Source organism: Rhopalosiphum maidis, chromosome 3, assembly GCF_003676215.2.
Source record: "Rhopalosiphum maidis isolate BTI-1 chromosome 3, ASM367621v3, whole genome shotgun sequence".
Classification (NCBI taxonomy): domain Eukaryota; kingdom Metazoa; phylum Arthropoda; class Insecta; order Hemiptera; family Aphididae; genus Rhopalosiphum; species Rhopalosiphum maidis.
The window spans coordinates 38,723,531-38,746,260 of NC_040879.1; the positions used below are offsets into that span (position 1 = coordinate 38,723,531).

At 25.1% G+C, this 22,730-nt stretch overlaps 3 protein-coding genes across 3 annotated transcripts; 2 read left to right on the plus strand and 1 right to left on the minus strand.

Annotated features, from left to right (window-relative positions):
* Positions 1-6,505: 6,505 nt before the first annotated feature.
* Positions 6,506-8,650, plus strand: LOC113559139 (nucleoporin GLE1-like). Its single transcript, XM_026964755.1, has one exon. The coding sequence runs from the start codon at positions 6,756-6,758 to the stop codon at positions 8,556-8,558; it is 1,803 nt and encodes a 600-aa protein (XP_026820556.1). The 5' UTR covers positions 6,506-6,755; the 3' UTR covers positions 8,559-8,650.
* A 2,079-nt stretch (positions 8,651-10,729) lies between these two features.
* On the plus strand, positions 10,730-13,161 carry LOC113559141 (probable dimethyladenosine transferase). Its single transcript, XM_026964757.1, has 7 exons — positions 10,730-10,880; positions 11,019-11,205; positions 11,365-11,532; positions 11,718-11,853; positions 11,929-12,150; positions 12,802-12,908; positions 13,035-13,161. Exons 1-7 carry the CDS (start codon positions 10,832-10,834, stop codon positions 13,075-13,077), a joined length of 912 nt encoding a protein of 303 aa, XP_026820558.1. The 5' UTR covers positions 10,730-10,831; the 3' UTR covers positions 13,078-13,161.
* A 756-nt stretch (positions 13,162-13,917) lies between these two features.
* LOC113559142 (protein hold'em) lies at positions 13,918-14,491 on the minus strand. Its single transcript, XM_026964758.1, has 2 exons — positions 14,309-14,491; positions 13,918-14,106 (listed from the first exon to the last, which is right to left on the minus strand). The coding sequence occupies exons 1-2, from the start codon at positions 14,489-14,491 to the stop codon at positions 13,918-13,920; spliced, it is 372 nt and encodes a 123-aa protein (XP_026820559.1).
* Positions 14,492-22,730: the final 8,239 nt, after the last annotated feature.

Here is a 22,730-nt window from a genome sequence, read left to right on the forward strand (position 1 = left end):
CAGGCATATCTATCCTCTACAGTAATATTTCCCAGCAGTTTTGTTATGGCGATCCATAAATGTATTCTTTGTTAAGCAAAAGACCATTGGCGCAACTAGATCAAAAATATTAGAAGGCCTGCAGGCCCACAAATAAATACCTAATTTAATTTACATACTTCCATGTTTTCTAAAAAACTAGGAAGGTCATCTGGATTATTTTCATATCAACAGTAACAACTGTACAAATACGGATAATTTTTTTGTCCATTTTTAATCACCAAAATAAAATTAAAATATTGGGCGGTCACCGCCGAAATACCGCTGGTCTATGCCGCATGCTCGCATAATATTTATTACTTATTAGATGAAAATATTTTTATTAAATTATATGTATATTGCAAAATAAATTAATATTTTATATTTATACAATTTACTTTTGAATAATTCTGTTTTAATAATTCTCTATACTCTATGTCATAACCCACATTCTCACTATTTTATGCTTAAATTATTATTTAATATTAAATAATCAAAAAAAAATTTGGGGTAGGGAAACTAAAATATATTTTGAGGGGGCTAAGTCTACTAAGCCCCCCTAGTGGCGCCAATGTAAGATACATCACTTACATAGAAAAAAATCATAAAAGTCTCTTATTCCATAATATTGCAATATTAATAAATAAGTTATTGTATCATTTTATTTTGACATAATGAATAATTGATTTTATTAAATATAAAAATTATTTTTAAATTTAAATATTTCGATAAACTTGAAAATAAAAATTAAATTTAAAATTGACATGATATAATAATAAAATGTATAGCTTGTCTGAACTACATGAGCAATATTATATATTGGACTATGAATAAGAATATTATTTAGGACTAAAGAACATCAATGAGTAATGACACATTTACCAACGATATTATCGACAGACGATAATCATTAGCGCATTTACCGATAACATTACAAAATTCCCACAATCGTAATAAAATAATACAAAAACTTTAGGCTATGATAAATATAATTGAATATGGATAATGTCCTATAACAATTATAATATTAACTTCACATTATTACTAGCCATTTAGGTATCAATTAAAACGTCTAAAACATAACTATTTTAATTTTTATAAATTTACGGATAAAATTATTTTTGTATAACTATTTATTTATTTTAGATTCTGAGGAGTGATGAATTCAGGGGCGGCTTGTTATAAGAATCCTAAGAGCGACTGTTCCTGCTCCGAGTCCATGTGGTCTGGACCCCCCCTCCCGAAATGTTATCGACGAAATTTTTTTTAGAATCTGAGTGGAACGAAAATGCTAGTGTTTATACAATGATGTTTTTTTTTTTGTACTCGTAATCTAATAATTAATTATGTGTTATGGACAAAAATTACAAAATGATAAGCGGTTAGCACACATATAAACATATATATAGGTACTCGTATACGGGTATACGTATACCATATAGCTGGGTATGAGATAAATATAAAAATATACAATATGCATAGACGATAGACCCTTGTATAAACTAAACCCCATTATAACCATATTGATAAGAAATGACTTTAGTACTAATTAGTAGGTACCTACCTAAGTTAAGATAGATTTGCAATTGAATAATCATGATTTTGTCCTTAATCAACTGACTAAATCGTAAATTTTATGAATTTTATGCATTTTTAAAACTACAAGAATTTTTGTTAAATAGGAAAATGATAAAAATGTAACTCAGTTGTAATGAATACGTGGATAATTAAGCTAGGTTTAACATAAAATATTGATGAGAGGGATCCGATATCACATCCAAGCGGTATAACAATTTGAATCCACAAAAACGTTGTGTCTATTTTTTAACTTTTCTCCAAAACTATTATAGCTAAAAAGTTGATTGATAGTTCATTAAAAAGGGATTATCAATTAGATACAAAATGTAAGATTAAAAATTTTCAAAAAAAATTATTGAATTTTTCACAGTTAAAATAACAGTTATTTTTTGCTAAATTTTCATTTAGCGTGGTAGATTACCGAAACTGCAGGAGAACGGATTTTGTTATTTGGGGTCTTGTTAGATTTGCATTGGCTAGGAGAAGTGCTGTGAAGATTTTCAGAACTTTATCTTCAATCGTTAACTCACTACAAAGCTATAAAGCTGAAAAACATAAAAAAAAAAACGCCTGATACAATGTGTTTTAATTTATTTTGAAGCTCTGTAGTAAATTAACTATAAAAGATAAAGTTCTGAAAATATTCACTGCACTTCTCCTAGACAATGTGAATCTAACAAGACCCCAAACATTAAAATTCGCTCTCCGGTTTCAGAGATCTATCTCACTAAATAAAAATGAAAATAAAATACATTATACATACATATTGCATACAATTAATAAATTTCTAAAAATTGAATGCCGATCTCTGACTTGGTAATGTTTTTATTTATAATATGTACATAATATAACATTCTGTAGGTCATTACAAATTTAATTTTTGCTTAATTAATAAGAATGGTTAAAATTACTTATTATTATTTTGACTTGACTTGACTTAACACCCCCTGAAATAAAATTCTGGCTACGTCCTTGGTGCTAAATCACTATGGGTAGATAACATTCGAGTATATTTTGACTTATGCATTAACCTAACCTAAGTAATAAGTAAGGCTGGGATCTTAAAAAAAAGTTATTGCAATAAAGTTATAAATGTTATTGCAATAACATTACTTAAAGTTTTTAATTAAAAATTATATTTTGTTATCTGGCCGTAAACTCTTGTAAATGACAAAGTACCTATCAAAATCTACTTAAGTTGGTGGTGAATATTTTAAGAGGGCCAAATTATTCACTTTTTGTTATTCTTGCTCATTTTATATATCTAACATATCAGAAATAATGTTTAATATTTTATTTTTATTTAAAATAGTGGCCAGTCTTTACTTTTTTGTAAACGATTTTTCCGATCTGATTGTTGCATTTTAAATTTCCGCTTTTATTTTAAAAATCCTGCTTTAAAGTTTGTTATATTTAGGGCTCGGATTTATATGTATTTACGTTAGCAAAATATGTACATAAATATGTGCTAAAAATATCAAAATATGTATTTTACTAATATGATTTATTTATTAATATTTAATTATATAATATATCCATATGAGTTTCTAATGAAACAAATAATATTTTAAATAAAAAAATTATTAAAAAAAAAAGATGTTACAAATTATCAAGTAAAAATAAAAAAGCTAAAAAAAAAATAAAAATTTTAATTATCTTGATTACAATTTATGATAACAGCCATTTTTAAATTTTCAAATTCAAAAGATTTTTGATTTGGTCGTAAAATTGCCGTATACCGACTAAATGATATTTCGGCTTCCACTGATGTTATTGGATAGTATTGCATTTTGACTATGTCTGAAGGAGTAAGTTATATCTACCGTAGATTAAGTCCAATTATTGGTATTATTTTGGTAAAATTTAAAATTCAAAACTTCAAACTCCAAAAATACTCTAAAAAAACAACAAAAAATAAAAATTGTCTTACGTCTTACAATGCAAAATAAGAACTTTTTATTCTAATTTAAAAATACATAAAACGTAGTACTTTGTTGTCAAACCAGCACCGATTAGTTAGCATCGGAAATTCGGAAATCCCAACCTTGCTAATAAGTAACATTAATATTTGATACCTATTAAATTGTGTACAAATATTAAACTTATTTAATTATTATTAAACTAATAAATTGTATTATCGGGACATAGTACTTAATTTAAAATTTAAAATACAAAACTCCATTTGAAGTACCTTCGTCAATTGTAAATAAGCACCTATATATTAAAACAGAAATTTCCATAAAAAACAGTATAAAAAAGTTATGGCAGTTTGAACTTGGTTGTTAACAGCGGATTGCTAATAGTAGTAGTACTACCTCAAATCTCAATTGTTACTTTATTAGTGCCCTGATCTATATAGTAAATTCGGATAGGTATTTTACAAGTTTAGTTGTTAAATGTGTGACGCGTCCTACTATTCATTACGCGGACATTTATTGAAAACGTCGTACACAACTGTTTATGCGACCAACACGACCCACACTAGCTGCGGACTAATCGTTCTGACGTTCACGACAAAATATATATATTTTCGATGTTTTTTTTACATTGGTTTGAACCGATCTTGTGTCTTGGTGCCAGAAATCCAATGATATAAATATCAATATTCAATAGTCATCACTACAGACCGGATTTTGTATAGAATGTATGTTTCTATTTTCAATATCATATATATATAGGCATGCAGTCAATGAGTGTCCACAAATCATTAATTGATTAAATATCAACATTTTATGCTGCATAATTTTGCATATTCTGATGTTAGTGCATATTCTGAATATTTTTGCATATTTTAAAATAAATCCGTACAATATACTATATACACCTAACGATCCAAAAAAGTGTTGAGCAAAAAAAAAACGGATTATATGTACGTTTAAGAGGACGTCTCACCCGCATGTGTTGTCTCCGTCTTACACACGTACGACATAGTAAATTTTCGTTCATCAGTTTCAATAGTGTGCTTTTAGTTTTAATATTAGAGTAAATTGACCTATTATCAAACTTTTAGGTAAGAATATTATCTGTGTTCCCTCGTTGGCTTTTTACGATATTTTAATTTTTAGGCGAGTTATGAGTATGAAATTATTAAATATTTGAAAATGATCATAATTCACTTAAAAATTAAAATATCGTAAAAAACCAACGAGAGAACACAGATAAGTTTGGTAATAGGTCAATTCTTAAAACTAAAAGCACACTATTGAAACTAGTGAACGAAAATTTACTATGTCGTACGTGTGTAAGACGGAGACAACACATGCGGGTGAGACGTCCTCCTAAATAATATCAAATATTTTACGTCTCAAAGAATGTTCGGACGCTAAAAATAAGTTACTAAACTTCCATACAGAACATAGGTTAGTTGTATACGAGTTTTATAGTGGAGACATGGCTTACCTATTTTATCTACTCTTGTTGATAAAATAACCGAAACAACATATATAGCCATATAGCTACATTACAAATTTACAACCACCGCTATATACATTTATACAAAACAATTTTTGTTAATAAGAATTACGTTGTAGCCAAGTTAAGTGTAGTTTTTTTGCTAAAAATTATTTTGTAATTTATCAATTAATTTTTAAATAGTTAAAATGCCCAAAATTCCAAATTTATAACTGGAATCAATTAGAAAATTAATTGAACCATCAATATTTCTAGTGAGGTTTTCAAAATTTTAAATAATACACAGAAATAAACATGAAGCATACTTTGATAAGTTATTGTTTTTCAAATTAACATACTACATTAAATCGTACTTTTTTCCTATTTATATCACCAATGTAGGTTTCTAATATTTAATTTTAATAAAATATTTTTATAATGCATTACCTAATGATTAAAAATTAAATTACAATTTAACAAATTACATTTTTGTATTGTATAATGCATATTTGCCATATTAAATATTTTATACTATTTGTTTATGAAAATTTAAATAAAATTAATAATTAATTATTACTGCAAAATTAAAATTAAATATAAAATTTGAAATTTTATTTTGCATGTTATGTACTTTTTTCTTGCATAATTTGACTTTTTTGCATGTTTGCATGCATATTTTACAATTTAAAATGCATATAAATCCGATCTTTAGTCATTACCTATTTTTCATAGATATAATATATCAAACATTGTGATTGATTATATCATTTGAATTTTTAAAAACAAAATAATAAAATATTCCTATAATATTATTCCGTAACTAAGAAGAAAACTACACAACAAATATAATAATGATTATTTATCTTTGTGTGTTAAATTAATACAACTATAATAATATGTGTCTTTACACATCGAACGGAAAAACATATTGATATAATCTTAATCTATATCCGTCGATAGCTGTCACATGGGCTATCGTTTATTATAACATCGATAAAATACAATTAATTAATTATATCATGATTCATTTCTTTACAAAATCGTAAAATAATCTGACGAATAACGGCCTAACAACTAATGAAGTATTATATTGTATCATTTTAATAGTCATGACTCATGATATACCTAATTAACTTTCAATAATTACTTATAATAGACTTACTAATTTAGTTAATTGTATCATGGTAGTAGCCAGTAGGGTTATTCATTTTACATTTTATAAAATTATGTTGACATAATATCCAACCTATGTCTAATTAGTAATTATAATGGTTATTTTCGAATAAAAAATTATGGCTTCGTACATTTTGAAATTATTTTACCCATAAAAATGACTCAAAAATTAATTTTTTTCTGTTTGGTCATTAACGAACAACGCACACTACAATTTTATTTGCGATCGTAGACAGATATTAATAAAGTTACAGTTATATTATCATTGGGAAATTGGTTTTTACTATCGTAATTGTGTTTATCGTTGTTCAATTAAAGTATAATTGAGGACTACAGGTAGATAGGTACAACGGGTTTTTATGAGTGTAAAATATGGGGGTATGAGATAGATAGTTACCGTATAGTGTATACTTTAGATTAAGATTTTCACCTTTTCAGTTAATATCAAACACGACATAAGTGTGCATGGTGCGCGTTTTAATAATTTTATGTTCTAAATATTACGCTGGAATTTCGTCTAAAAACCACGTGAGTACAATAACACCATCGAGTACTTTTTTTTTTTTTAACCGTACACATTCGTTTCCTATGAAGTAATGGCTCCAAACGCATCACCATTCTTTAGATTTAATATGGACAATCATGCTGTCCATATTCAAAATAATGTCTGCCATAATTTTAATTACAATAATAATACTAGTTCAATATTGATGTTCAGAAATCGTTTGAAATCCATAAGAGAACAGTTTGTGGCAGTCAACAGCCATTATTTAAGGGAAAACATCATAGAATCATTCAGTCATTTTTCGCCTTCAGCTTTTGTTAGGAAGGAAAAAACTGAAAATTCATGGTTGAGTGATATGCGATCCGTTTCATGTATGCGTTTGGATTTTATACGCAAAATGACAATTAAGCAAACAATGAGAGAAAAATTGGAGTTGTGGCAACAAAAAAAAGATGAAATGTCACAAATTAGAAAATTTGACATTTCATTCACATCAAAATTTCAACGTGATGAAATTTTAGTTAAAAAAGAAAATTACAAAATTATTTTTGATCAAATTAAAAAACGTGCACTTATTGCAGACGAACAGCCGATTTTCATTGATCACCAACAACGTAGTAGAGAAATTTGCTTTAAAGCTGTCTTGACAAAAGCGGTTTTAATTGCTAATATTTTGAACAGTTATTTCAACAACCAACAGTTAGTATTAAATGTTGGCAAACAAATCGAGGATTTTTATTCAATGGAGTCAAGGTTAGATGTCTTAAAAAATATTAAAGTTGTCGAAGAAGCCCCATTAATTGCCGCACAAAGCTTGTTGAAGGACCTAACATTATATAAAAATAATGTAGTTATGCCAATTCAAGCAGAAATAGAAACATTACAGGCACAAATGGATAAAAAAAAGAATCTGTTGCATATATTTTCTGTTAATAAGCCTGCTGAAAAAATGATAAAAAATGTCAGACGACAATATGTTGCTTTAGTAAAAAATAATAAAGTATTAATTAACAACTTGACTAATGTAAAAAAATTACCATTTGCAAATGATCCAACTACTAAAATATTTAGACAAAATGTAATTAAAGTAATTAATACATTAGTTAACACCATATCAACCACAAATGTTGCACATTTAACTGATAAATATAATAAGTTAAACGCACTATTGAGTGGAAAACTTGTTTGCGTTGCAAACACTCAAGTTATGATTGGTGAAAACAAGGAAGCATTGGCATTTTGTATGGAAACTTTAGCTACAAAAATAGTAAATTATGCAGAGGAAGTAATATGTGTGAAGACTCAAGCTGCTTATGAAATTGCAACAATTATAACTAAGCTTTGGAATGCTCATCAACAATTTGGTAAAATTCTTTTTGCTGAAATGAAACAAAAATGTCCTTTGCTAGTTCCATTTTACTATCCCATAGCAAAACATTTAAATTGTGGGCAGATAGATCATGAATCATTTGGTTACAAGTTTGATTCTTCAGGAAATGTTGAATCTGACAACAAGTATCTACAGCGTATGACCGGTATCATTCGACTTTATGCATCTCTAATAGTAACCTCATCGAAATGTGACCAACCGGTAATTGGTCTAAGTCATGCATGGATTTTTGTAGCTGGAACATTAAATCAAAACCCAGTTGCAGATATCACAGCTTCTATATTGGTTGAATTTTTAAAAATTGTTGGTTTTACAATGCACCAAGGGTATGGAAATCAATTTATTAAATTATTACAATATATTAATACACACTTTTTAAAAAAAATCATATTGGTTACACCTGAAGGTAATGGAGGACCTATTACTCGTTTAAATAGCTTCTTGTCGAGAAGTCTATGTACTGGGTCCATTGAAGAACCTAAAGGTATACTATTTGATTTTTAAAATTTTTTATTTTGTATTTAGCATAAATTATTTTATTGATAACTTTTACAATTATTTTATTTATTAAAAAAAAAAAAATATGATAAAAAAAATACAACAAAAAAAATGAGAAAATACAAAATACAAAAAAAGTGTGGAACAAATTATTGTTAGTAGAAAAAAATGCTTATTTATTGAGAAAAATGCTTATTTATTGAGAAAAAATGCTTATTTATTGAAAGTAAAATACTTATTTATTGAGAGAAAATATTGTTATTATGTACCTATGTTGCTTAATTGTTAACAGCACTATTTTTTAATTAAAAATTTTAACTTAATTTATTGAATGTTGGATTTTATTTACATTTTTAAAATGGTTTATGTTTTAATTTATAGTCGATGAATCACCTTTTGATCTGAATATACATACATTTATATATATATATTTTTTTTTTGGTATTAACGTGTTCATAAAATTATGCAACTTATTTTGAAAATATTTGTTTTGAGTTATTTATTTATTTATTTATTTATATACTAATTTTTTTTAAGAATTTTACAATTTTGCCGCAACTGAATTATTTAAATGTTATTAAACTTAACAGAATGTGTACAGAATACTTGTTTTTTTATTTACGTTTTCTTTTCCATTTTAATTTATTTATAGCAAGAAGAAATTCCATGTATTAATATGTTTGAAGAATATCAGTGACAAAGAAATACATTATTAAATCCTGGTTATATAGGTAGCTTCTTTTAATAATTGAATAGCCAGCCAGTAGAAGATTTATTAGATTTAAAAGAGAAAAAGAATTAATAACAGTTAATAAAACAATTTTGGCTTTTTCCTTTTAGTTTCAGTGATATTTAATCTGTTTAAATTAAAAAAACACAAGTTGTTTACAAGATTGTTATTTTAATAAAATAAAAACTTTTGTAAAAAAATAAAGGTTGAACAATTAATATTGTTAAACACTTATCTAAACTGTATGAGTATAAAATTTTTTAGTTACATTAAATTTCTTTGAAAAATGTGTAAGCAGAAATTCTCTATTTGAATAGTGGTAAACTGATGAAGATGTTATTTTTTATTTAGTTTTGAATGTTTTGATACATGCTCTTATATACAAACATACAGTACTTAGATATACATTTTTGTAAATTTATATTCATAGGAATTAGATAATGTATTTGATAATTCTTGTTTTATGTAGCACAAAATACAAAAATAGTCAATTAAAAATGTTAATATCTATGTCTATAAGGTTGTAATGAAAATTATATATTTTCTTTACGTTATTACGTACAAGAAAGAATCAGTTGTAACTCTTCAATAATAGTTAAGATATCAATCAATAAAAACTACTGATTTTTTGAATATACATAACAAATGCTGAAATGCAAGTTTACATTTTCTGGAATCAATATTTTATATTACCTATCAGTAATATATTTGAATAGTGGATATATGTTTTTCCCTATTATAATTAGAAAAAAAAATACGCTAATTTTCTTTAAATGGGTAATTGTCAACAATAAGGCAATAAAGTATTATTCAATTTGTAATTTAAAACTCGATGATTTATTGATTGGTAAGAGCTTTAATGATTTGTCAGAAATTTTTTTATTTTAAGGTAAATACAAAGTTATAAATGTATGGTTGATCAATTCAATGTTTACTTACATGCTGCAATATAATATACCCCTATGGCCTATATACTACACCTTGCTGGACTATTAAAATTATTATTCAATAACATTAAAATATAAAATACATAAAACAGATTTCTACATTTTAATACAGTACAGCATTGCATTGCAATCTCAAATACTGCCTTATGTGGATATTGTCCACCCTTGACTAAATACAACGTAACTATGTTATACACCAACTATTTATTTGAATCATAGACCTTATACTTTATAAGGTCTATGATTTGAATTTACTTAAATACAATTAAATATTAATAAAAATATGTATTGGGAATCTAACAAGTAATCTATGAAGTAACAAATGTGTTATCATTTCATTAATTTTCTGAAAAATCACATAGTTTGTTGTATATGATTCAGAATACCAGAAACCTGAGCTTGCTTACTTACCTCCACGGTCTTAGAATAACCAGAACAACTGGTATCAATAATGATAAGACAACGATTTGATTAAGAGCCTTATCAATTAGTGATTAACATTTAATACCAGCACATGTGCGATATTCATTAGTATTTTTCTTTATTAGTACTTTTGAATACTTAAGTTATATTAATAAACAAAATAACATTGTCTACTCAATATGCCCAAAGTAAAGAAGGAAAAAGGTCCTAGTGACTATGGCAAACAAGGTAAGGTTTTAAAATATTAAGTGGAATTTTTACTTCATTATTTGCTATTTTTTGTTATTTGTTAAAGCCTATTTGCTTTAGTATGTTATCCGATAATTCATAATCATAACTATTACATTTATATTAATTCATTTTTAGGTATAATGTTCAAAAAAGATTTTGGACAACATATATTGAAAAATCCACTCATTATTCAAGGAATGGTAGAAAAGTCAGCTTTATTACCGACAGATACTGTTCTCGAAATTGGCCCCGGAACCGGCAACTTGACTGTTAAGTTATTAGAACGTGTTAAGACAGTGGTAGCTTGTGAGATCGATGTTAGGTAAATTTACTTAATGTTTATTTTTTTTTAAGTGTTTAATAGTTAAATTTATTAAGTTTTTATTTATTCTAATTATATGAATATTTAATCAAAATTAATTAATATTTTTTTAATGCAATGTGTATACTGTATATTTGTATTAATTCATTGTATTCTTAGGTTAGTGGCCGAGTTGAAAAAGCGTGTTATGAATACACCTTATCAAAATAAGTTGCAAATAAGAGTTGGAGATGTCCTTAAATCTGAATTACCTTTTTTTAATGTTTGTGTAGCTAATATTCCATATCAAATATCATCTCCTTTGGTTTTTAAGTTACTTTTACACAGGTAAAATAATATGAAATTTTGTTTTATTAAGTTGACTCAAAAAAAGTTAATATACTTAATTATTTTTTAAATGAGTATTATTAATGTTATTTATTTTGTTTAAAGAGAAGATTACACTTTTAACATCTTAGTATTTTTGATTGGTACTTTAAATAAAAATATTTTTAAATTACATTTTTGTACAGGCCTTTTTTCCGGTGTGCTGTTCTCATGTTTCAAAGAGAATTTGCTTATCGTCTAGTAGCGAAACCTGGAGACAAACTATATTGTCGTTTATCAATCAACACACAGCTCTTGGCTAGAGTTGATCTTATAATGAAAGTAAGTTATATATCTCTTTTAGTTTTTCATTGTTTATTTGTAACTAAAATGTATAAATGATTTTAAATGTTTTAGGTTGGAAAAAATAATTTTAGACCTCCTCCAAAAGTAGAGTCCAATGTAGTGCGTATAGAACCTCGTAATCCACCACCTCCAATTAACTTTAAAGAATGGGATGGCTTAACAAGAATTGCATTCTCCAGGAAAAATAAAACATTAGGTGCAATTTTTAAACAAAATGCTGTTGCAGTAACCTTGGAGAAAAATTACAGAGTTTATTGTTCCTTAAAAAATCAAGTTAGTTAAAAATCACTATTTTTATTTTTAGTTAAAGGACTATTCAATTAAGATTTTAAAATAAATATATTTTTGAAATTTAGAATTGACTATGATGTATGACATCATACGTTTTATCTTTTGGCTGTCAGTTTTTTACTAATTTCTTTGACGTGTCTTCATTTAATTACTGTTATAATTATATATTAACTTATACTACACACCAAATATATACATGTATTTATAATACATTTTAATACTATTGTTTAAAGATACTGAAATAAAATATGTTGGTCAAAACATTTGAATCTTGTGGTATTTAAAATGATTTATTGTTCCATATACAATACATAAATACATATGTATCTTGTAATATGAATAAATAAAAAAATCTTTATTTTGCGAATAAAATAAATATTTTCATTTTTAATACTTATTTTTACTATAAAATGTTATTATTAAATCATAGGAAATTATTTAATCTTGTGCAATATAAAATGTTGACGTTATCTAAATTTTTGTTAAACGAGTACTAAAATGCTTGCTTTTGTTAATTTTTTTCTTGTATATAGTCCATTAATAACAATTTGGTTAAAAAACAATGTATTATTTTACTATGTTATTATATATATATATATATATATATATATAATTTAATTATTTTTAAATTAGGAAATAGGAGAAGACTTTGATATTAAACAAAAACTAGACGATGTTTTAAATAAAAATGATTTTTGTGAAAAAAGAGCAAGAAAAATGGATATTGATGAATTTATTGAGTAAGTAAACCTTTGTATGAATGGGAAATGGTTTTTTTACCTGTAAAATTATCCCAAATTTTCAATCCATAAATTTATTGAGCATTAAATATATAATACATGTTTATTCTTGTTTTGTTGTTTTAGATTACTACTCGCCTTCAATAAGGAAGGAATTCATTTTCAATAACCATAAAATAATCTGGAAGCGTAATTTTTAATTTGAAATTGTTACAACATGGATTTTAAAAATAAATTAATTTGTTTAAGTATACAAACAAATTTTTTTTAGTTATTTTCTATGCAATTTTGGTAGTATTTTATTTATAAATAATAAAATTAATTTATTTTTTGTTTAACTAATATTATTAACTCCTCTTTTGTTTAAAAATGTGATAATTCTTTTTACAGTCATGTTCAGATAACTTGACAGTCACTTAAACAATATAGCCTTAATTATTTTATCAGTAATTATTTCTGTATATGTTTCTGTGATCAATAATCATGTATCAGCTAACAGCTAATATTATAGTTAATATCAATAGTAAATATTATAAACAGTCATTTAAAACAAAATATTGCTAATTTTCAATGTATTAAAACAAAACATTGTGTTTAACATTTAACTATTCTTGTGCCGTGATCCTACATTGTACAATATATATATTGTGTAGAAAAGTTAAAAATAAGCTTTATCTAAGTAAGTAAATATGTATGATGGTGTCTAGAGCTACAAAAACTGATTTTTATAATTTTTTATTGGGTATAAATGGTTTAATTAATGTATATTTTATGAAAAAATAAAAAGAGATGGTTTATATTTTAATAAAGCAATAGTGTTATATTTATAGTTATAAATTATAATGTAGATCATACTTTTTTCACTTCATTTTAGTTTTAGAATTTACACATAAACACTGCTTCATGGAATTTATTTTTTGGTTTGAAAAATATATTTATAAATTATGAAGTTGTCTTTTTAAATATATAAAATAAGTTAATAAAACTTATTTCAAATTACGCATTAAGTTTAATATATTGGCACATGTGATATAAACTTTGATATTGGCCCTTCATTTTCTATATCTACTACTAAAATTGTTAATTTTTCATTAGGATGGGCTTCTGTCACCACTAATTTGATCATACAATTAGTAAATAGATATTTCCATTTTAATTCTGTTCTCTGATTCAAGCTCATATTTTGAAAATAATTTACCTGATAAAAATATTATATGATTAATAATTACTAACTATACTTAACAAGTTTTATTTGTTATCATTTTTAAATTATTTGATAAGTATCAAATAAAATGACTATACATGTTAAAATATATTGATGTGTCATTATTAATGTATTAATATACATAATACGTAATAAATACCATAACTAATTTCTTCTTTCAAATATGATTACTTACTTCTTTTAATATTTTGGTAGCAGCTTGATGATGCAATAAACAGTTTTCTAGTGTACCCGTCGAATCTGTTATTGATAGTTGGATATTTATTATACTTTCTAATTCATATGATCCAATTTCCATTTCATAATTAGAAGAACATTCTGGGTTAAGACACATTAAGTATGAACTTTCCACATTCATACCACATAGATTACTGCACAAAGTATTTCATGTGTTTAAGAATTGTTTATTACAATTTAAATTAAGAATAATTACTTACCACTTTGTTAGAACCAATGGAGATAATCCATCGATGTTAAATTTGCTCACAATTGCATATACGATTGCTGTAAATTGACTACTAATTTCATTAGACTTAATTAAAATTCGTTTGCAAGTCATAGTTTCTGTTATAGTTGATACTGAGAACAAATTATTTAAAATATTAGTCAAACTAAATTTGATAATGTTTTATAATATAATAATATTTTGTTTTTTTGTGTATGCAGTTGGTAAAAAATATAAAATTATAATACGATATCCTTAATAACTATTTTATAGTCATAAATTTCAAATTTAAATATTATAATATATCTATACACAATAAAAGAAATATACTTATGTCTGTGTTATCTAGGAAAATTTACAAGAACAAATATTTTTAATAATTTATAACTATGAACGTAAGTTAATAAATATAAATTACAATTGGGGATGTTAATATTTATTTTAGTAAATAGTCCAGTTGAGTGTGAATTTGCGTAAATTCTTAAGTCATTTGCTTCTTTTGTAATTGGATCCTCGGTTATAATTGTTTTATTAGAAACTACAGCTGTCATGCTTCTTTTAAAATTATCCCATTCCAAGTAAACATTTGACAAAGCTAAGACTAAAATACAAATATATAATTAATTATTTTTTTTTCAACTTCAACTTAATAACAATAATGACATACATTTAGCTAATTAATAAATAATAAAATGGGATTTGAGGTAAATAATATTAATATAACAAGGAGTTTGAAAAATTGATTACAATGAAGAAAACGAATTATAAAAACTAACTGTAGTATATCTGTATGTGGTATATGGTAAGTAGACAATTGTCTAATAAAAAAATAATAAAATAGTGTCAATGCAAAAATGATATTATTTACTTAAAACCTATTTGATAATTCTACACTAGTGCAACAAATAAATAAACCTATATGAAATATTGAAATGTTAGATTTGTTAATAAAAATAGTTTATATATTTGATTTCATCGTATTATTTGGATAACTACTATTAGAAAAATACTTTAAAATACGTATATTAAATGAAATAAAATATTTCTTGTTTAATTTATGATTTAGTTATATAATTTTTTATTTACTTGTTTTTTTTGGTATCCATTGAGCAGCTCTTTCTGATAATTCCCTATCCCAAATTCTTACAGTAAGTGTTGGGTATGTTTTGTCCATGACAATAATTTCTTTTAAAAACACTTCTCTGCCAATTTTGGTTTTTATCAATTTAGTAGATCTTACCTTAATTATAAATTAGGTGTTAAGTATCACTTTTGCATTTTTAATAAGTTCATAATGACTTACACATCTTATTGCAACTAACAAACTACAAAATTTCCCGCACATCTTTTTTCCACTAAAATGGATATCCTCAATATTAATATACACGTGTTGCGGACAAGTAGGAATTCTTAGAAGATATTTATACTTCATAGAATCTTTAACATCATGCAGCAACATTTGAGATGAATTTTCATTTAATGTTAAATAGAATGAGCTAGATATTGAACAATTTGAATTTATAAAGATAGGCTGTACATACACAATAAATAAGCATTTATTTTATAAGGTTTATTAGTATATTATATTTACCAAGAACTTTTTGGCATATATTTGTCTTTGACATCCATTTTATATGTAACATTTGAATTAACTAAGTCAACTATAAAAATAAATGAATAATTTCAAAACTGACGTGTTACGATCTATCACATATTATTTTATATTTACCAACATCTCCAATTTTAAAATCATTATATAAATGTCTAGTATAATCATTAGAACCCCAAACAGATATATTAACCACGTCTTCTGGAGAGTCACGTATAGTAAATGAAAAGACAAATTTTTCTTTATTATCTGTTAAAAAAAAATGATAGTTTGTATTAAAATGTTTATTAATTTTATAATAATTAATAGTACTTAGGTATTTTTAAATTTATATTAATACTGAATTATTTTTAATAGTATTAATTCTATTAAATCATAAACCAAATATTTTACATATATAATTATTTTGAATCAATATAAATATTTCAATATGTATATTATTTAGGTTTTAGGTTATAAATACTGTAGTATACCTATTTACATATTATTAATAAGTTACAATTTTTGCATAAATTATTTATTACAATTTAATTTAATAACATTATCTTTCTATTAATTGTTTATTGTTTGATAATAGTCTACTAATTTTACTTGAAATATTATTATTTTACCTTTTTTTGATATTATTACTTTAGGATTTTGTTTAGCAATAATAATGCCAACTACTAAAATATTGGTTGTTCCTGGGAAAATTGAATTAAGCTTGAGTTTTGTAACACCAGTATTCATTTTTAATAATTAATACACAGTGAATAGTAATTGTATCCTATATAAATGACTAAAAAACATGATTAAATAACATAATATTAGTATATTACTTATATAGGTACTAGGTATAAGAAAGAATAGATTATAGATTTGTATTATAATTTATAAATTATAAAATAGGAACAAAATATTAAAGTAATTGATTTTAAAAGAATTATGTGTCTTGTGCAGATGTGTTAAGTTTCTTGAAATTTAATTACCCAATAAATTAAATTAATTTATAAACATTGACAGCAATAAAAAATTAACGGTATTATATAGTATAAAATTATAAACTCAATGATTTTGCATATCGATAAGTATATTTTTATAGTGTATAAATACAGTAAAACCTTAATTATCCGTCAAGTTCTATTATAATATGCCATCCACTATCATAATGGTATTGTAAATTATAAATAGAATATTAGAATATTGAATGCCAATATTATAGGTAGATATACACTAGTAGAAAAATTCATGAAAAATAACTTAAGATTCATGTAAACAAACTAAAGTAACTATTTTTTTCAAATTAATCATATACATTATACACTGCGAATAATGTTAAAATTATACGTAGATGGTATAATTATATATAGTAGATATAATAATTATAAATAATAAATACAAAAATTATTTTTTTTTTTTATCCGTTTAATTCCATTATTCGTCACTCTCTTGGTTTCGTTAGTCGTTATTCACGGTTAATCGAGATTTTTCTGTAATTAAAATAAATTAAGTTTTTATGTTTAAATTAAACCCATGAATTAAGATAAGTCAAATTTATTTTATCTTAATTGACTTGATTAATCCACAACAATTTCTGTATTTTTTTATTTTTATAAGAATGATTAGGTAGTTATATTCTTTTTATACTTAGCCAGTAAAGTAAGTTAATAGGTAGCTTAGAAATTTTATAAATCATAATAAAATATTATTATTAATAATTTATTAATACGTAGATAATTAATATACGATATACGAAATAAGAGACGTATACAATTGAGATAATATCCGGATTTGTATGAACTTCGTATACGGATCTGCATTCTGCGTCTTTCTTATAGATGCCTACGACTACGAATCTTAAGCGTTAATTTTATTTTTATATCACAATTTGCAATTTGCATTTTGTAGCCGAAATATGCCGAACAGTTAAACTATATTAATTTATAGTGTAGAATGTAGCTACATCTGCTTATAATATGCTGTCACAGCGGCAACTCTATAATATTTACATTATATATGTGTCCACTGACCAGTAAAAACTGCACGAACATTATTAACGGAATATTGATTACTTAATTTAACTAGACATACAATCAAATATTATCAATGGACAATGGCAAAGATTAGTAGTAATAGATGTACGACATACGATTAACGTTGCCCGGAGCTGGGTTTGCCTTCACAGTTCACACTGCAGTAGTGCAATGCAATCTACAGTTTTCGTACATTCGGTAGGTAGGTACTAACTCATATACCCATATAAATCGAAATATAAATTTTATAATAGGTCAAGGTTAAGTTAGCCGTCAGGTCAATAACTTTAATATGAATTTGAATTTCTTGTCGATGGCGATGACACGTTAAGTCGTGTAGGCATTCATGTATAATAATATTTGAGCTTGACGTAACGTTAGAAATGTCTTGGTAGATTATGGTTAATGAATGATACCATTATTACCATGGTCAATTAGAATACGCAATGTCAGACGACGTACTGACTAGAGTGACTACCCGACTTTAGGTTACGAGTTTACGACGTACCTAGGTAGCTACTTTGTAACCATATAACTGGGCGAAATTTTAAATTATTCGAATTTTAAAATCAAAATTATTAAAAAACTGTTTTCAAAATACTAAAATAAAATCCTTCAAAAAAGACTTTTTGAGTTAGTTAAATGAGGTTAAACTGTTCTAACTTGAACTTGAAGTTCGATCTTATTACATTTTTAAATACCTATACACAGAAAATATCCTTAAATATTTTGTAACTAGGTAATAGACATTCAATTTAAACTTTCATTTAATGTTCTAATCCTTTTATATAAATATTAAATACATTTTATTATTTCTTTAACTGTTCATAATATATTGTATATGTCTTTACTAATTTACTAGGTATGTGAAAATAATGGACAATTTTCTCCACAATTATCAATTTTTAGTTTCTTAATTATATAATTAAATTAATAATAATTACATTTTTAAAACATAAATATATTTTAATTCAAATTACTCATTATTAAGTACATACGCCTTAATAACTGCAGAGTTCTCTAAAAAGCAATTTTTTTGGTTTTTAAATAGTTCAATTAGGTACTTGGTCACAGAATCTATACTGACTATACTACTCTAAATATCTGTTCGAAGCTATAACTCTATAAGCATAAAAGTTTCTAATTTATCTTAGTATTTCTCAAGCGATATTTAACTACTTTTAAAATTGAAAATGAACGAACGCAATCCACTTAGCCATCTACCTTGCAAGTAATAATTTCAAATGATAAAGGTTGGTAAATATTGAATTTTGATTTAACAGTTAATATTTAATATTAAATATTTCCAATACATAATTATTAATCATGCTAAGTGTCGTCAATGGGTTGCTTCTTATTCAATACTTCACGTCTTTGTTATTTCTCTTACAGTCTTACCACATAAACTTATTGTTCATTAGCTCTATAGATTGTTTATTTCTAACGAAAAAAAATTTCTGACAATAATTAAATATTTAAAAATTTATATTTGTAGTTCATTATTTAATAAACAATAATTATTAAATACGTACCTATCGGTTAAATGATGATTATTAAATATATTAGCTCGTATTTCTTATTATAATAAACAGTTTATTTTATCTCATAACAATATTAAAAATACCTGTAAATTAATAAATGAGGTCACTTATTCAATCGAAAAGATGAAGCTCCAGGCTCCTATATATTGTATTGTAAGTAATTCGACAAATTCTCTTTTAACTGGAAAAACTGACATTTTAAATTAATTTAATTATTTTTATATGCTAATTTTGGTAAAAAATATCTCTGATATTCCTAAAAATAACTTTGAAAATTAAATTGGAATGATTTAAATAAAAACTGTTATGTTAATGATTCTATATTTCTTAATTTTATTATTCTATAGATCCCTTAGAAATTTATATTTTAATTAAAAAAAAACTAGATAAATCTTTTTATAATAATAGTTTAACTAATTTGATTTAAAAAAAGACAGCCGATTCTATCTCTTTTTCAATTTTCATTATTTTTAATAAATCATATATTTTAGGTAAATATCTCTCTAGCTACAACAATATTATAATTTTACCACAGTTTATATCTGGTGACCATTAAAAATGTGGTAACTACAGACTAATTACTCTTACATTACCTGTTTCTAAATTATTCGAGAAATGCATTAAAATAAGATTAAGGTGACTGAAGCCGGTCGAAAAAACATGTAAAACAGCAAATAAGCCAGACAAAACTATGAGCCTATGAATTGATGGATTTTATTATTGAAAACAGGTTTCAATTTGTATTCTAGTTTTCTAGATTTTGATCGAGGCGATTTTTGATGTTTGAAAAATTGAACACGTACTTAAGTCTTAAAATAAATGAATAAATCTAGGAATTCAAATTTTGTCGCGAAAAATGCGATAATGGATTACACACACACTAGTGTTTATTTACTTCTCACACATTGACATAGCCAAAATGTACATGTAATATGAAATGCCTAAACACTAATCTTTAAATTATGGTATGCTTCAGCCCCCTTAATGTCTTTTCTAAATAAACATAAATTTTGTTTAACCAATTAATTTGGTTTTCGCGTTAACATATCTACTATAAATTCCTTACTTAAATCTACTCATTTTATTCATAGCATTTAGATAAAAAAAACTTTAAGTTCTTGACATTTTTCTTGATTTAAAAAAAGCGTTTGACTTTGTATTAATTAATAAGTTAGAATTTTGTAGCATAAGAGGTAAAGTCTTAATTTAATCAAAACATTTATATTTCTGCTGTATACTGTTAAGTGCTCTATGCTTATCGCCGCCATTTAACTCACCGTTGATGTAAATTTCGGCTCGCCATTTTCATTTTTCATCGTGATTTACCGTAATGCTGTCTACAACTACTGCGACTATTTTTTTTTTTTAATAATAAAATATTCCTGAGTGGCTGAGTCTTGAGTTGCGGACACGTGGATAATTGTCAGCGGCTTCAGGTTTGTAATAATATCACTCTTAGGCCTATTTCATAGCCTTACGTTTTTCGATTTAAATCTAAGCTCGTGAGCATACAAATTTTGCAAATTTTGCCGTCGGTGCAAATTATCAATCAGTAGGCGCATACGAACTTATACAATACAAATCCAAAAACTATAATTTATAGGTATTTATATATTTGAATATATACATAAATATATATAAACTGTTTATTAATTCGATATAAATCTTAAAAATATCTTAAGCTGTGTATCATTTTAGTTAAAATTAGAAACAGACAACAGTAAACAAACTATACATAAATTATAAATATAAAAAAAGGGTGGGCAAGTGGATATCGCTCTGCTATATATAGTAGAGGTGGAGAATATGTCACTATAATGGATGTGTTATATTTGAATGCAATGATACGAAAAATGATTCTGAACGGAGATGATTTTTTTAGTCTAGATTATATTTTATTACCTATATTTTAATTATAATATATAATTATACAATATTGATACAAGTAATTTATTTTTAAATAGAATTTAGGATGCATATTTCCATACGACAAGGTAAATCATTTTTTTTCAAAAGCATTGCATGTAGTTATCATAATACCACCTTATATCATACATTAGTATCACAGATTATGCTGATATATAAAAAATATTATATTGTGATCTTAGGGTCCAAACAAATGTTAATTTAGATCTCTCAGTTAAAATAGACAATTAAATTTATTAGAAGTATATAAACATCGATTGTCAAGAGTACTTCAGTATTAAAATGTCATTAATTGTATTTAAATATTACAAAATGGATACTTAATAAATGTTGATAATGTAAAATACCACATAATTAAAATTGTTGTTGGTATTGTAGTATTAAATACAAAAATATATATAAATAAGTGAGGATTATAATATATAATTTATAATTTTTTAAACCAATATCAGTCAAATAGTTTTGTTTTTTCTAATTGGAAAATATTGTTACATTCTTTTTAGAATGATAAAATATACATCCTTACTGTGATTTGGCCATCTTTTTTTCAGTAACTGCTGTGTCATTGACGCAAACACAATTGAAAGTTCCTTGTCTCAGATACGTTATGTAATGGCCAGAGCTCGTGTTTCATCCAATATGTAGGGGCTGAAGTTAAAAATCAAAGTATTATTACGTCGTGAAGACAGACACAAAAAAAATAATATAAGTACATCATTGTAAAATCAATACATTCATCACTTCATTCAGAATCTAAAAAATCGTATGTACGTAAGGAGTGTAAATTGTTTATGTTTTTCATGGTATAACTATTGACATTCCATAAGAAGCAACACCGTTAATCTCCAGATAAAAAGTCCACTTGCTCTGGAAAATATTGATGACAAAAAATGTATGAATAAAATGTACATTTTCTAAATAGTTAAAGCGTGTGTATGAATAATATTATTCAGTTATTACGTACAACGTTAAAATTGTGTAATGACTTATATCAATATTAGTAGGTACAATATATTTGCATTTTGTCAGCAATTATTATTATTTTTCCCCCATCCCCGATATAC

What these genes read in the sequence shown, in the direction of transcription:
- LOC113559141 (XM_026964757.1), top strand. Translation starts at nt 10,832, where the DNA reads ATGCCCAAAGTAAAGAAGGAAAAAGGTCCTAGTGACTATGGCAAACAA. An exon ending in TTTAAGTTACTTTTACACAG is followed by an intron (nt 11,533 to 11,717) that starts GTAAAATAATAT and finishes ATTTTTGTACAG; the next exon opens with GCCTTTTTTCCGGTGTGCTG. An exon ending in GAGTTGATCTTATAATGAAA is followed by an intron (nt 11,854 to 11,928) that starts GTAAGTTATATA and finishes TAAATGTTTTAG; the next exon opens with GTTGGAAAAAATAATTTTAG.
- LOC113559142 (XM_026964758.1), bottom strand. Translation starts at nt 14,491, where the DNA reads ATGAATGTGGAAAGTTCATACTTAATGTGTCTTAACCCAGAATGTTCT. An exon ending in CTACCAAAATATTAAAAGAA is followed by an intron (nt 14,107 to 14,308) that starts GTAAGTAATCAT and finishes TATTTTTATCAG; the next exon opens with GTAAATTATTTTCAAAATAT.
- LOC113559139 (XM_026964755.1), top strand. Translation starts at nt 6,756, where the DNA reads ATGGCTCCAAACGCATCACCATTCTTTAGATTTAATATGGACAATCAT.